General features: G+C 41.1%; 1 protein-coding gene and 1 pseudogene across 3 annotated transcripts in view; both read left to right on the top strand.

Annotated features, from left to right (window-relative positions):
- TBC1D12 (TBC1 domain family member 12) overlaps nucleotides 1-14,766 on the top strand; it is an 85,289-nt gene that overhangs the window by 43,078 nt on the left and 27,445 nt on the right. For all 3 annotated transcript variants that reach the window (XM_054729234.1, XM_054729233.1, XM_054729235.1), the window contains one exon: nucleotides 13,037-13,152. In XM_054729234.1, coding sequence (XP_054585209.1) covers nucleotides 13,037-13,152 — 116 coding nt within the window. The remainder of the gene's footprint in view (nucleotides 1-13,036; nucleotides 13,153-14,766) is intronic.
- On the top strand, nucleotides 5,286-5,808 carry LOC114232460 (60S ribosomal protein L21-like; annotated as a pseudogene).

Below are 14,766 nucleotides of genomic sequence, written 5' to 3' on the forward strand. Positions count from 1 at the left end.
CAGCCAACAATTCTATCTCCACGCAGCTCTGCTAGTAGCCACCCTCACTCCGACCCACTGGCAGACAGCCCAGTCTCTCCCCAGAAACTAGATTTCAGAGAGATTGGGGGCTTGTCTCTCTTCAGATTGAAGAAAGCAACGCCCGCCTCTAGCTGGCTCTGCCGCCAGCTCGTATCGCGTGCGCTCCCCTGTACCTCAGTTTTTCAGTGTTTGTGTCCTGATTGCGCCCGTCTCTTTCGGTCTAATTGTAGAGGTTCCGCTCAGCCAGCTTTCCCGTGGTTCTGGGTGATAGACGTTCTATATTTTAGTTGTAGTTTTGGAAATTGTTGTGGAAGGCAGCAGCCCAGATGTTTATCTACGCCGCCATCTTGGATCTCTCCCCAATATATAACAATTATTTTACTAGAGAAAAAAACTAACCAAAATAAGGCTTATTTTCTAACTTCATTTGTCCTTGGGTGTGGACAGCAAATGACACTAATTGGATTTCTGCTATCAGTCTCCTTGAGTACTTTGACATAAGCTATTTACCCTCTGTTTAGGGAGGCAAAATGTAAATCACTGACTTTTAAGTGTCCTTGGTTTAGGGAAGACAGGGTTTTCTAGATGATTGCAAACTGCTGTTTAAATATCTGTTTCCCAGTTCTGCTTGTCCTGGCTTACTGGCCTGTATCATTTAATCAATTTCTTTTTAACATTTCTCTTTTCCTTCTTATCACATACACAACCTTCACAAATTTCACACTGCCAAATTAGCCTTCAAACCTTCCTTCTATGTCCTTCAAAAATGCATAACCATGCCTCAGTCCTTCCATTAAGTATTTCTACTCTAATATTCTTATTGTCCTACCATTAGCAACGTGTACTCTTTCTTTCTTTTTTCTTTAAAATGTATTAGCATTCTTAGAAACCTTAATTTTTCAATGATAATTAAATAAGTAGTTAATATTTTTTAGATTGACATTTATGAACACACTTTAAATGTACTTTTACTTTAAAAAAATATGCCTTTAACAAAGTGCAAGAGACCTTCTGTAATGAAAGCTAAGAGGAAGTGAATTAAAAACTTATCTAGCAATTAATGTTTTAGTATTTTATGTTATTTTAAAATATGTAGATGTTTATTATTTAACCTAGCAATGCCCCAAAGTTTTTAAGCTAATAAAGACTTTGGAAAATTATGTATAGATATATGACACTGAAGAACAGGTTAGGGGGACGAGGGAGCAGACCTTATAGCCCGCTCCCAGGCCTTGTGGCCATTTGGATTTAAAAGTGCCAGATTTTCCTTAGAGAGAACATGCTAAGGTTACTGCTGTGGCTCCAACTTCTTTTACGGCCTAGAAAAGCCGGTTTCTGGTGGCGCAGTGGCCAAAGGGCTGGTTGGAGCCTGAAGGGGAGGCCGAGGTTGTAAATTCTCATCTTGGCTGCTTCCTTAGATTCTCCCCCAGGTTGTATAGAGGGGAAGGCAGGACAAGGGTCGCATTCCTGTCTGCCCTTTTCTTTTTTAGATTTTTACTGAAAAGCGTTATATAATTTTTTTACTTCAGTTACATCTATTTATTATATCTTAACAACTTTGAGATTATAAAGCCAATTATTACCTAAAGTATATTCTTGACCAATTACCATGATTGCCCTTTCTGTTTAAGGAAAGGACACTAATCTGGCTGGGGGTCGTATGCCCCCAGGCAAGAACCGCCCATTCTTATGGAAGCATTAATCTTTATTGTCCAACTCGACTGCATAGCTTATTTCCTTATGTAATTTCAAGTATATTGTATTGATCTAATTTAGTTTAAAAATATTTCATTTTGGGAGAGAGTACATCTGTCCCTCAGTTAAATTCTTGAAATATTACATTCGGAAAAGCTGTCAAATATATCCAATTTAAAGATTATTAAAACGTAAACCAGTTTTAAAATTAAAGATTTAGTCTTCACCACAGAATTAATTATTCTTAATTTGGCCAGTAAATTTTTATATTTTAGTTATTCCACAATATACTTTGAATTGTAGAGAAAACGCTGGGAGGACACGCCTACTGCTCATCCATTTACATGCTTCACGTCCCCAGGGCTGGCCTACAAAGGTTTATCTGTCACAGGCATGCTTGGAATTAGCTGGCCTTTGTTTAAACTTCCCTGGGTTGCAATTTTTACAGATTTTTCACTTTCAAATTAATCTTAAAATTTTAACACAGCACAATAAAATCATAAATCAGAGAAAAGCAAATTAAAGTTACAATACAGACACATAGAAAGAAATTTAACTAGCTAAGAGTTTCTGGTGGCCTGGGAGGGAAAGAAAAAGATTTTTATTTTATTTTATTATTTTTTAAAAAATATATTTTATTGATTTTTTACAGAGAGGAAGGGAGAAGAATAGAGAGTTAGAAACATTGATGGGAGAGAAACATCAATCAGCTGCCTCCTGCACACCCCCTACTGGGGATGTGCCTGCAACCAAGGTACATGCCCTTGACCGGAATCGAACCCGGGACCTTTCAGTCTGCAGGCCGACATTCTATCGGTTTCGGCAGAAAAAGATTTTTTAAGATAAAGAATTATTGGCAGTTGCTAAGAAATTCCTTTAATCCTTTCTACTTGGTTCAGCCCCTACAAGTAGTTTGAGCCTCCAGCAAAATGAAATATGAAGTCGAGCGCCTGCATCCAGCCGTAAAGGCTGGACAGCTGTGAGCAAAACCTTTCTTATCATCTGAGTCATCCAGCTCACAGTGACGCTTGTCCACTCTGCCTCAAACTCTAGCTCCTGCTCATAATTACGAGGTAAATCTTTATCAGATGCGCTCTTGACTTCGGGTCGCAGGAGTGACTTGCAGAGGCGGAGGTGGAGCAGAGGGGGGAAGTGTTATTTTTTAAGAGTTTCGAACCCCTCCACTGTAGGCTGTAAAGCCATGGCCACACCCTGCTTAGACATTCTTAAACACCCCTGTGCTGGATCAAGGCAATCACGAATTAAAGACCATAGTGTGAATGTAGGAATAGGAACAAAACTTAAGAAATCAAGAATCTGACTATGCTTAACAGAGCATCCTCAAGCTTTGAGCATAGTTTTAAGCATTTGAGAGTAGAGGTCTCTTTCCTGAGACCCTGAAATATCCCATGTTTTATACCCAGTTCTTGCCTTACGCTCCTTACCTTACTTCTTGAGTTCCTTGTGCGTGCACTCCCAGAGCATTCCACTCGCCTGACTTTTGAGAGTTCCCTAGTATTCAGGTCCCTGGATCCGGCGCTAGATATAAATATTTCTCTCTTTTCCGTGACCAGCATGGCTAGAGAGTGGACAGGAGTCCTGAGTAGGGGTGATGGATAGAGAAAATGAAAGAGACAGACACAAAGACAGTAGGGAAAGCTGGGACTGGATGGAACAGCTGTCCTCTGATGGAGAGACAGGGACCCAGAGCCGATACAGCACGTTTATTTTATACAGTAAGATACCAGGAAGTTTTATTAAAGTTTAAGATAAAGAAAATATGTACATTCTTGTGGCTTCGTTGTAATGGTCACTTCTGGGTGGACCTGGATAATCGTGTTTGTTCCTGTTGCCTGGCTGGATTTAGATAATGAAATCACCCCCTGGCGCCTGAGCTAAAGGTCAGACTGACAACACACCTGCCTCTGGGCAAGGTATGTTTCCAGGGCATGGCTCTGCCAGGCGCCATTGGATTCAGATGACAATCAGCTCAGGGGCCTTTCCCAAGCGCTCTCTACATCCTATGCTGTTTTGATTACTGTAGCTTTGTAGTTAGTCTTGAAATTAGGTAGTATTCATCTTTTATCTTTATTCTCTTTCAGATTGAGTTTATTATTCTGGGTCTTTTGCCTCTACATATAAATTTTAGAATCATTTTGTCAATATTCACAAAATAACTTGCCAGGATTTTGGGGGGATTGTGTTGAATCCATAGATAAGTTGGGAAGAACTGACATCTTGACAATACTGACTCTATCCATGAACATGGACTATCCATTTATTTAGTTCTTCTTTGATATCTTTTGTTAGAGTTTTGCATACATTATTAGATTTATACCTATTTCTGTTGGATGCTAATGTAAATATCAATTTATTTTAAATTTCAAATTTCATTTGTGCATTGCTAGTATATAGGAAAGTGACTGACTTTCCTTGTATCCTGCAATGTTGATATAATTGCTTATTCATGTTTTTTTTGTTGTTGTTTTTGTCTTTTTTTTTTTTGGTGGGGGGGATTTTCTATACAGGCATCTGCAAACAAAGACAGTTTTATTTCTTCCTTCCCAATCAACATATCTTTATTTCCCTTTCTCTTATTGTATTAGCTAAAATTTCCTATAGATGTTGACAAGCAGTGGTGGGAGAGGTCTCCCTTGTCTTGTTCTTTATCTTAGCAAGAAAGTTTTAAGTTTTTCACCATTAAATATGAGATTAGCTACAGGTTTTTTGGTAGATATTCTTTATCAAGTTGAGGAAATATCTTTCTTTTCCAAATTAGATTTTTTGTTATGAATGGGTGTTGAATTTTGTCAAAAGTTTTTTCTGCATATATTAATATGATCATGTAGTTTTTCTTCTTTAGCATGTTGTGATAGATTACACTAATTGATTTTGTTTTCTTTCTTAATCCTCACTGAGGATATTTTTTCCATTGATATTTTTTTTTAAGAGACAGTGGAACGGAGGGAGGGAGAAAAGTTTGAAAGAGAAAGACTTTGAGAGAGAAACATTGATGTGAAAGACACACATCGATCTGAGAGAGACATATCAACTGGTTGCCTCCCACATGCACTCCGATCGAACCTGCAACCCAGGCAGGTACGTGCCCTTGACTGGGAATCAAACCTGACACCCGTTGATATGCTGGCTGACGCTCTAACCACTGAGCAACAACCGCCAGGGCACATTAGTTGATTTTAAATGTTGAGCCAGCCTTGCATATCTGGTATAAATCCTCTTTGGTCATAGTGTATAATCCTTTTTATACATTGTTGGATTCAATTTGCTAATATTACTTTGTTGAGGTTATTTGCGTCTATGCTTATGTGAGATACTTACTGGTCTGTGGCTTTCTTTTCTTGTAATGGCTTTGCCTGTTTTGCTATTAGGGTAATGCTGGTAAATAATAATACATGAATAAACTCTGTTTTGCATGCTCACAACTGTAAACTTACTTTTGCTCCACCCAGCTTATTCATTTTTTCATATGTTATAGTCTTTCTACCTAAAAATTTTCCTTTAAAATAGCTTATAGCCTTTCGGCTAGAACCACCATCTTCCAGTAATTAGCCAAAATGACTAACACAAAGGGAAAGAGGAGAGGCACCCGCTATATGTTCCCTAGGCCTTTTAGGAAACATGGAGTCGTTCCTTTGGCCACATGTATGTGAACCTACAATAAAGGTGATATTGTGGACATCAAGGGAATGGGCACTGTTCAAAAAGGAATGCCCCACAAATGTTACTATGGCAAAACTGGGTGTCTACAGTATTACCCAGCATGCGGTGGGCATTATTGTGAACAAGCAAGTTAAGGGCAAGATTCTTGCCAAGAGAATTAATGTACGTATTGAGCATATTAAGCACTCTAAGAGCCGAGATAGCTTCCTGAAATGTGTGAAAGAAAATGATCGGAAAAGAAGGAAGCCAAAGAGAAAGGTACCTGGGTTCAACTGAAGCGGCAGCCTGCTCCACCCAGAGAAGCACACTGTGTGAGAACCAATGGAAAGGAGCCTGAGCTGCTGGGATCCGTTCCCTATGAATTCATGGCATGATAAGTGGGAAAAAATAAAAAAGACTTCTGTGCTGATAAAAAAAGTAAAATAAAATAGCTTATAGTGCAGGTCTGCTGACAACAGATTCAGTTTTTATTTGTCTGAAAAAAATTTTTATTGTACTTACATTTTTGAAAGATATTTTCTCTTGGTATAGGATTCTTAGGAGGAGTTTTCTCACCTCATTTTTTTTTTCACATTTTAAAGATTTTTCCATTGTCTTCTGACTTGCACAGTTTCGGATGAATCTGAACATTCTAGTCTCTCCTTTCTGATGACTTTCGAGTTGGTGGGAATGTGAATACTTCTCAGCCCTGACGGAGTTCTGGAAACTGTTTTGCTTATCACTCTCCAGTAATTGTTCTTTCCCCAGAAGTTTCTCCCCCCCCCCCCCCCCCGCCCCTAGCTTTGTAGTGTTTTGCCTTGCACATGTGTAGATTAGTATTCAGCTAAAGACTCAGAAGGATTCTTATGCAGATTTCTGGAGTTCTTTCTCAGTGGAGTTCTTTCTTTCTACTACTCTGACACACAAGTTCTGGCCCCCATTGGCCTTTTCAAACTAACAGCCAGGCTTTCTCTGAGGTCCCCTGTCCTGTACTGATGTCCAGAATTGCCTCCGTGCACAACACTGGGTGATCAGTAGGCTCACCTTGTTTGTTTCCCTTTGTCAGGGATCATAGAGGTTTTCAGCAATAAAGTTGTATATTCAGGATATATAAGTCTATACTATTTTCAGATAATGGATTGATACCATGTTTTTTAAGCTTTTTAAAATATTAACCTCTAGAAACTTAAAGCATTTTTATGCTTAAGGGTCTGTGATGGGAAATCCTAGAATACAGCTTTTTTCTCATGTGAAAAATACTTGAGTGACAATCCTAGCTAATAAAGCGGGAATATGCTAATTGACCATCACTCTGTCACAAAGATGGCTGAGGCCAAGTTCCCTTAAGGAGCCTTAACAAGCAATCATCAGGGACCTGAGGCTATGCCCTCCCCCGCCCCCCGTGGGGCTTGACAGGGGACTTCTGGCCACACCTCCCACCCAGCAGGGCTTGACAGGGAACCTCAGTCTGTGCCCCCCGCCCTGGCGTCAGGCTGGTGGACCTCAGGCCGCACCTCCTGCCTTGGCACCAGGCCGGGGGACCTCAGGCCATGCCCCCCACCCGGCGGGGCTTGACGGGGACCTCAGGCCTCGCCCCCCTGCCCGGTGCCAGGCCGGGGGACCTCAGGCCGCGACCCCCGCCCGGCGGGGCTTGACGGGGGACCTCAAGGTGCGCTTCCCTTCCTGGTGCTGGGCTAGGAGACCTCAGGCTGCTCCCCCAGCCCCAGCTCCAGGCCGGGGACCTCAGGCGGTGCCCCCCACCCAGCGGGGCTTGATGGGGGATCTCAAGGTGCGCTTCCCGTCCTGGTGCTGGGCTAGGGGACCTCAGGCTGCTCCCCCCGCCCCAGCGCCAGGCCGGGGGACCTCAGGCCATGCCCCCCACCAGGTGGGGCTTGACAGGGAACTTCAGGCCACACCCCCCACCCCAGCACCAGACCGGGGGACCTCAGACCACACCCCCTGCCCGGCAGGGCTTGACAGGGGACCTCAGGCCGCGCCCCCCTGCCCCAGCACTGGGCCAGGGGACCTGAAGCTGCGCCCCCCCCTGCCTGGCTGGGCTTGACAGGGGACCTCAGGCCGTGCCCCCCACCCAGCGGGGCTTGACAGGGGACCTGAAGCTGCGCCCCCCTCCCGGTACTGGGCCAAGGGACCTGAGGCTGCATCCCCCCACCTGGCGGGGCTTGACGGAGGACCTCAGGCCATGCCCCCCACCCAGCGGGGCTTAACAGGGGATCTCAGGCTGTGTCCCCCACCTGGCGGGGCTTGACGGAGGACCTCAAGTCACGCCCCCCACCCCGGTCTGGGCTGGGGGACCTCAGGCCATACCCCCCATCCTGGCGCTGGGCCAGGGGACCTGAGGCTACACCCCTGCCTAGTAGGGCTTGACAAGGGTGGGACTGGCCGGGTCTGGATCTAGCCCAATGCGGGGTGGGGGTGGGGGGGCGGGTCTGGGTCTTACGCAATTTTGAGGTACATGTGGGTAGGCGGGGACTTGACTCTGGGTCCTGTGAGCCCCAGACTCTGACAGGAGGAAGGTTTTCATATACATTTTACTAATTTTCTTTCATCTCTGACACTTCTATTATAGAGAAAGGGCAAATAGCAATATTTAATTATTTCCTCTAATTAATCCCCTTTTAATGTGCACGAATTTCGTGCACCGGGTCACTAGTTCTATATAAAGCTTATTTGTAAGGTAGATAAATGATATATAGATACCTCATTTTGTATTGCCTTTTATATTAATATATGTGTATTTTTTCAGTTAATTTTTTTTTAATCCTTACCTGAGGATATTTTTTCCATCAATTTTTATTATTTTTTAAAATATATTTTTATTGATTTCAGAGAGGAAGGGAGAGATAGAAACATCAATGATGAGAGAGAATCATTGATTGATTAGCTGAGAGAGACACATGGAATGGTTGCCTCCCACATGCACCCAGGTACATGCCTTTGCCAAGGAATCAAACCCACGACCCTTTGGTGCTTGGGATGGCACTAACCACCGAGCAACACCATCCAGGGCTTTTTCAATTAATTTTTCATGAAAGACTACTTCCATTAAAACTAGGCTTTGTCCAAACTTTCAGTTACTCTCCATTTTGTTCATTGTAAATTCCTGATATTTTTGCCAATGAAATTATAGTTTCAAAACTTATTTCCCATCCTTTTTCATATTCAGTGAGATTAATGTGTTTCACGGATCTATGCCTTTGCTTGCTCCCCCTGGTTTGTTCCTTCCAATCCTTTTTGCCTATGTAATTAACACCCATCTTTTTTGCCCCTAGTTCTGAATCAAATTCTCCAGTAAAATCTTTGTCAGTTATCCACCATGACTATACGTGATCTCACAAACTATTTTATTTCTTGTAAGAAAAGTTAGCAATACTGGATAATTTAAAGTAAAACAAATGCCCTTCATTCTTAGTCCAGAGGAGAACCTCTTAATACTTTTGATTTCTTGATATATCATACATTTTAACATATATGACTTATTTGATTATCACTTGATTTTCTTTTGGCAAGAATATTTCAGGAATGGTCAATGTACTTCACATTGCAACATAATAGGAAGCATATACTATCTGGTGGTCTTTCATGTGATAGTTGAACGAATCAGTGATTGAGGTATTGTAAACTTCTCACTGGATGATTTTACTTATCTCATTCTTTTAAAGTGTCATCGATTGCCCTAGCCAGTTTGGCTCAGTGGATAGAGTGTTGGCCTGTGGAGTAAAGGGTCATGGGTTTGATTCCGGTTAAGGGCACGTAACTCGGTTGTACACTAGATCCCCAGACCCAATGCAGGATGCAACCAATGGATGTGTCTCTCTCACATTGAAGTTTTTCTCTCTGACTCTCCCTCTCCCTTCCACCCTCTCTAAAATTCAATGTAAAAAATTCCCCAGGTGAGGATTAACAAAAAATAAAATAAAATAAAAATGGATTGTCATAGATAGATACTTGACTATTACCGTAGCAAGATGACATGTAGGTATTAAAAAGTTAGGCTCTAGAGCTACACTGCCTGCCATTTATGTCCTTTGGCAAATGATCTTTTATGCCTCAGTTTTTTCTACTGTGAGTTAGGTAACTCACAGGGTTGTTTTAAGGATTAAATATTATAAGTGTTTAAAACAGTGTGTATAGCTGAGGCCGGTTTTGCTCAGTGGATAGAGCGTCGGCCTGCGGACCCGGGTTCGATTCCGGTCAAGGGCACGTACGTTGGTTGCGGGCACATCCCCAGTGGGGGGCGTGCAGGAGCAGCTGATCGATGTCTCTCTCTCATCGATGTTTCTGACTCTCTATCCCTCTCTCTTCCTCTCTGTAAAAAATCAATAAAAATAAAAAAAATAAAACAGTGCGTATAATACATGGTAAGTGTGAGGAAATACTAACTACTAACATTGATTTAGAAATTTTATTTTGTTGTTTATGCACTGGCATTTATTTTCATGGAAAATGCTTTATTGGATGATACTGTATTCTATCAGTGAGTCAAGGTCACATTGTAGGAAAGCAGAGCCATTTAAATGATAACAAATCTCATTTATATTTTTCATATCATATATGATTTTTAATAAGAAAACATTACCAGAAAAGGGGATTTGTTAATATAACACTTGAGTCTATAATGAAGAAATTAAAAGTTTCATATATAATATATTCTAGTTATTTGAAAAGAAAATTGGTGAAAGAGAAAAAGAAACGAGTGACCCCATCAATGGCTTTTGACTCTGAAAGGCTGTTCAGTTTCTTAGCATGGGAGTTAAAAATGAGCGTACACAGTTCTATTTAATTTGAGAAAGAAGTTTCTAAAAATTCATTGCAGTTATGCAAACAAAGCAACTCTCAGATTAACAAAGATGTAGATAATCCTTTATAAACAGCAGCAGGAACCATAAAATAAGCTGAAGTTTACAGAAAATGCGTAAGAAAACATAAATTATTTTTTAAGTAATATCTCAAATAAAATTAAGCTTTAACAGCATCAAATTTTTAAGAGGGAATCACATTTTGCTAATGTCTGGTTTAGTATTGATAAATAATCTTTGAGTTGGAAAACAAATAAATAATAATAAAAGCGTAATATGCTAATTAGACTGGACGTCCTTCCCATGTAGTGGCGGGGGGGGGGGGGCGCGGGGGGCGTTTGAGACAGCCGCAGCAGCTGTGAGGGAGGGATCGAGCCAGCCACCACGGCTGTGAAGGCCTACTCTTGCAAGAATTTTGTGCATTGGGCCTTTAGTAATAATGTAAAAGAATCATGGGCATAATAAAAAAGCAAGCCAGGGTCCCGGGTCCGGGTGAGGCCGCGCCCCTGGGTCTGGGAGAGGCCACGCGCCCCTGGGTCCGGGTGAGGCCACACGCCCCTGGGTCTGGGTGTAGCTGAATCCCGGGTCCGGGTGAGGCTGGGTCCCGGGTCCGGGTGAGGCCGCGCGCCCCTGGGTCCGGGTGAAGCTGGATCCCGGGTCCGGGTGAGGCCGTGTGCCCCTGGGTCCGGGAGAGGCCACGCACCCCGGGGTCCGGGTGAGGCCACACTCCCCTGGGTCCTGGAGAGGCTACGCGCCCCTGGGTCTGGGTGAGGCCGTGCGCCCCTGGATCCGGGCGAGACCAAACTAGAGGGAGTCGGACCTGCATTACCACCATTTGTCCACCATCCAGAGCTGAGGGGTCAGTGCTGACATGTACACATAAGGAACTGGTGGACATTGAAATTGGGTCTCAAAAAAACTGTTGGTCCAGAAAGAAACTCAATACAGACTGATTCATTTGCCTGTCAGCATAACTATTATTGCTCGTCTCACATTCGGTTCTTATAAGTATATTTCTAGTAACACATGATCTCACTCATCTAGGGGAAATGATGAACAACATAGACTGATGAACAAGAACAGACCCAGAAACAAGGAGGCATCGATCGGACTGGCGGGCCTCAGAGGGAGGGTAGGGGAGGGTGGGGGTAGGGGGGAGAGATCAACCAAAGGACTTGTGTGCATGCATACAAGCCTAACCAATGGTTAAGGACAACAGGGGAGTGGGGGCATCGTGGGGAGGGTTGGGGGATGGGAATGGGGGGATGAGGACAAATATGTGACACCTTAATCAATAAAGAAATTAAAAAAAAAAAAGGCACAGCCATAAATGAAACAATGGATTACTCTTAAATGTATTGAATTTTTTTTTCATTTAAATTAATGTCTTCTCTAGTTGCCAGTGGGCTTGCAAATTTACTCCTGAAATCAATGAGTAAATTTTTGAGAGTTTCATGAAAAATGTACATATGTATTACCTGGTGATGAGAAAGTAGTAGCTTGATTTTTAAAAATATTTATTAAATTGATTGGGGTAACATTGGTCAACATGAACAAGTTAAATCATAAGGTCATAAACTTTTTTTAGAAAGGGAAAGTGTGGGTTCTGGAAATTAAAAGCCATAACGGTTCCCTATTTACCCATGACCCCCAGTGGATGCCTGAAACCATGGATAGTACAGAACCCTGTATATATATATTATGTTTTTTCCTATACAGACATACCTATGATCAAGTTTAATTTATAAATTAGGCACAGTAAGAGATTAACAACAATAACTAATGATAAAATAGAACAATTATAACAACATACTATAATAAAAATTATGAATGTAGTCTCTCTTTGTGTCTCAAAATATTTAACTACACTATACTTACCCTTCTTGTGAAGTTGTAAGATGATACAATAACTGACGTGATAATGTGAAGTGAGGTGAATGATGTATGCATTGTGACATAGGCTTAGGCGACAAGCCTAAGGTGAACACTGTGAACACAAGCCCTGCCTATGATAACCTAGAAGGCTACAAAAAGACTGCTATCTGATAACCCACAGGACTACTAGACTAGAAGGGATGATTCATGTCCCACCAGGATGGCTGAGATTTCATCACACTACTCAAGACTGGGTGCAATTTAAAACTTATAAATTGTTTGTTTCTGGAATTTTCCATTTAATATTTTTGGTCTACAATTGACCTCAGGTAACTGAAACCACAGAAAATGAAACTGCAGATAATGGGGTACTATGATAGTAACAGTTTATAACTTTTAGTGAGATCTTTGACAGTCTTTGGACATTTTATTGGATAAGATATAATGGTGACTTGTTTAAATTTAGAGTAAATAGGTAGATTTATAGAAGCAAGATTCAAAGTAGGTTGGAATTTGAAACCATTTGATGAGAGGTTCAGTGTCACCCTTGAAAGAGATCTTCACAGCACTTTAATGGGATTATTTTGTGTCAATATTTCCTTCATTGATTTGTGTGAAGGTTTTGAAAGTAGGTTTATCTGCTTGTAGATTATTCAGAGTTGGACTTGGACAGCTGGTACCTTAGAAGGCAATCAAGAACATCTTCCTAAAACCTTGCCTCATTCATCTAGTGCATTTCTATCTTCCTCTCTCCTACCGTACTTTTATATGTAATAGAATATTCACAATTTAGTTTGCTTTAGGGAAAAAAGTGACTTTTATTTCTTTTGTCTGCCTAATATTTTTATCAGATTAATGTATGAATCGTATGTGTTCCTTTAATAGCATAATATCCTTAATGATGCAAATTTAAGATTTTATGAAAATTGGGAAAGTCTCTGCATAAAACATGTTTTTATCTACTCTAGGAATATGAAGCACGAACAGGGAGGGCCTGTAAACCACCACCTCAGTCTTCAAGACGTAAGAATTTTGAATTTGAGCCACTTTCTACCACTGCCCTCATTCTTGAGGATCGACCATCGTAAGTAGTCTAGTGCTCATCAGGCACACAGTTTATATTTTAAACTTTAATTTAATTTTGCTTACTATTTTACACAAAAGATATCAAGAAATTTGAGAAATTTATTTTTTAAAAAATTTTAAAATCCCAGAAACACATCCTAAAACTAATAAGGAGGACTATATTGTTGATGTTCAAGCTTAGGCATACTTTCTAGAGGTCTCTATGAGCCAATGTATGAGACATAAATTTTGGCTTTTTATATTTGTTTCTATTTTGACCGTTCTCTGTCTTACCTTAACATGATAAGGCAATTGTTTTTTCTTTCTTGACATTTAATATGTACTTAAGGTGTATTTGTCCTTGCCTTTTGAACAATTTTTGAAATTGGAACTTGAAATGTTAACTACTGACTGTCAACCAGCTGGTTTACTGTTACTAAGAATACATTATTAATACCCTAAAAAACATCTTAAATTCTTCTCTTCCCATTTCTGCCACAAAGTTGCTGATCTTCAAAATATTGTCTCTGATTTCTCACCAAACAAAGCACACCTTCCCTAAAGCAAGATCTCTTGGTTCTTAACTCCTTTTCCCTTCTTGGGCTCTCAGGATCTATTCTTTTTCTTCTTTTAGCCTTCTCTTTCCTTCCAGGGTAATAATTTCTAACCTTTTTTGTCATTTCCCTGCTCTTTAGCTTTTTCTATCCATTATTCTAAAGAGCATAATAAAAGGATCTGGAACCAAACAGTCAGAGGTTGAATGTTTTTTAGACATTGTGAGAGAAGAAGGACATTATTTTTTAATTCTTGTTGCATTTTTTATGCTAAAGAATTGTGATCCCAGTGCTCCTTTTTTTTTTTAAGGATCTGGTGAATATATTCATATTATTTTTCCATTGGTTTTATTTGTCTTGTTGATGAGGCGAATGAATTAGGCCAATTCAAAGAGTGGTTAGATAAGCAAAAAAAGATCTTTTGACTCTTGACTGACAGTCAGCTGAGTAGGTAGATAACTAAGTTCCGAGAAGAGCTTTCTAAAACTTGTTAAAATTCATCCAAAATAGATTAAGCTTTTTACCAGGAATGTTAATTTCTTCCCTGAAAGAGTTTATAAAAATACTATGCAAAAGTTCTGTGCTAGATAGTCTGTGGGACAAATTTTTATTTACACCCTCCTCTATTTTACAATCAAACCTATGTCTCACCTTCCTGCCTTTGCTCATGTTATTGCTCTCTATTGGAATACAGTTACCTTATTTTTACTGCTCACATACCTAAGCCTTTAGAGATTAGGCTTTATCTTTTCTATCAAGTCAAGTCTTTGTTGACATCTTCCCTCTTACTCCTTTACTAGAGGCCCGACACACGAAATTCGTTCGCGGGTACAGTCCGTAGGCCTGGCTTGTGATTAGAGCCATCTTTTTTGGCTGCCGGCAGCCGGCCCCACCCCCCGCCGCCACCCACCCCTGGTTCCCCGTTTGCCATCAGGCGATCGGAGCCTGCCGGCCAGGGGGAGGGACCGAGAGGTGGTCAGTGCACCTCACAGTGACTGGTCGAGCAGTTGTTCTGGTCGTTCCGCCATTTGGTCGATTTGCATATTACTCTCTTATATATATTTAGATGTGCTCCAATC

This window comes from Eptesicus fuscus, chromosome 17 (genome assembly GCF_027574615.1).
Source record: "Eptesicus fuscus isolate TK198812 chromosome 17, DD_ASM_mEF_20220401, whole genome shotgun sequence".
Taxonomy (NCBI): domain Eukaryota; kingdom Metazoa; phylum Chordata; class Mammalia; order Chiroptera; family Vespertilionidae; genus Eptesicus; species Eptesicus fuscus.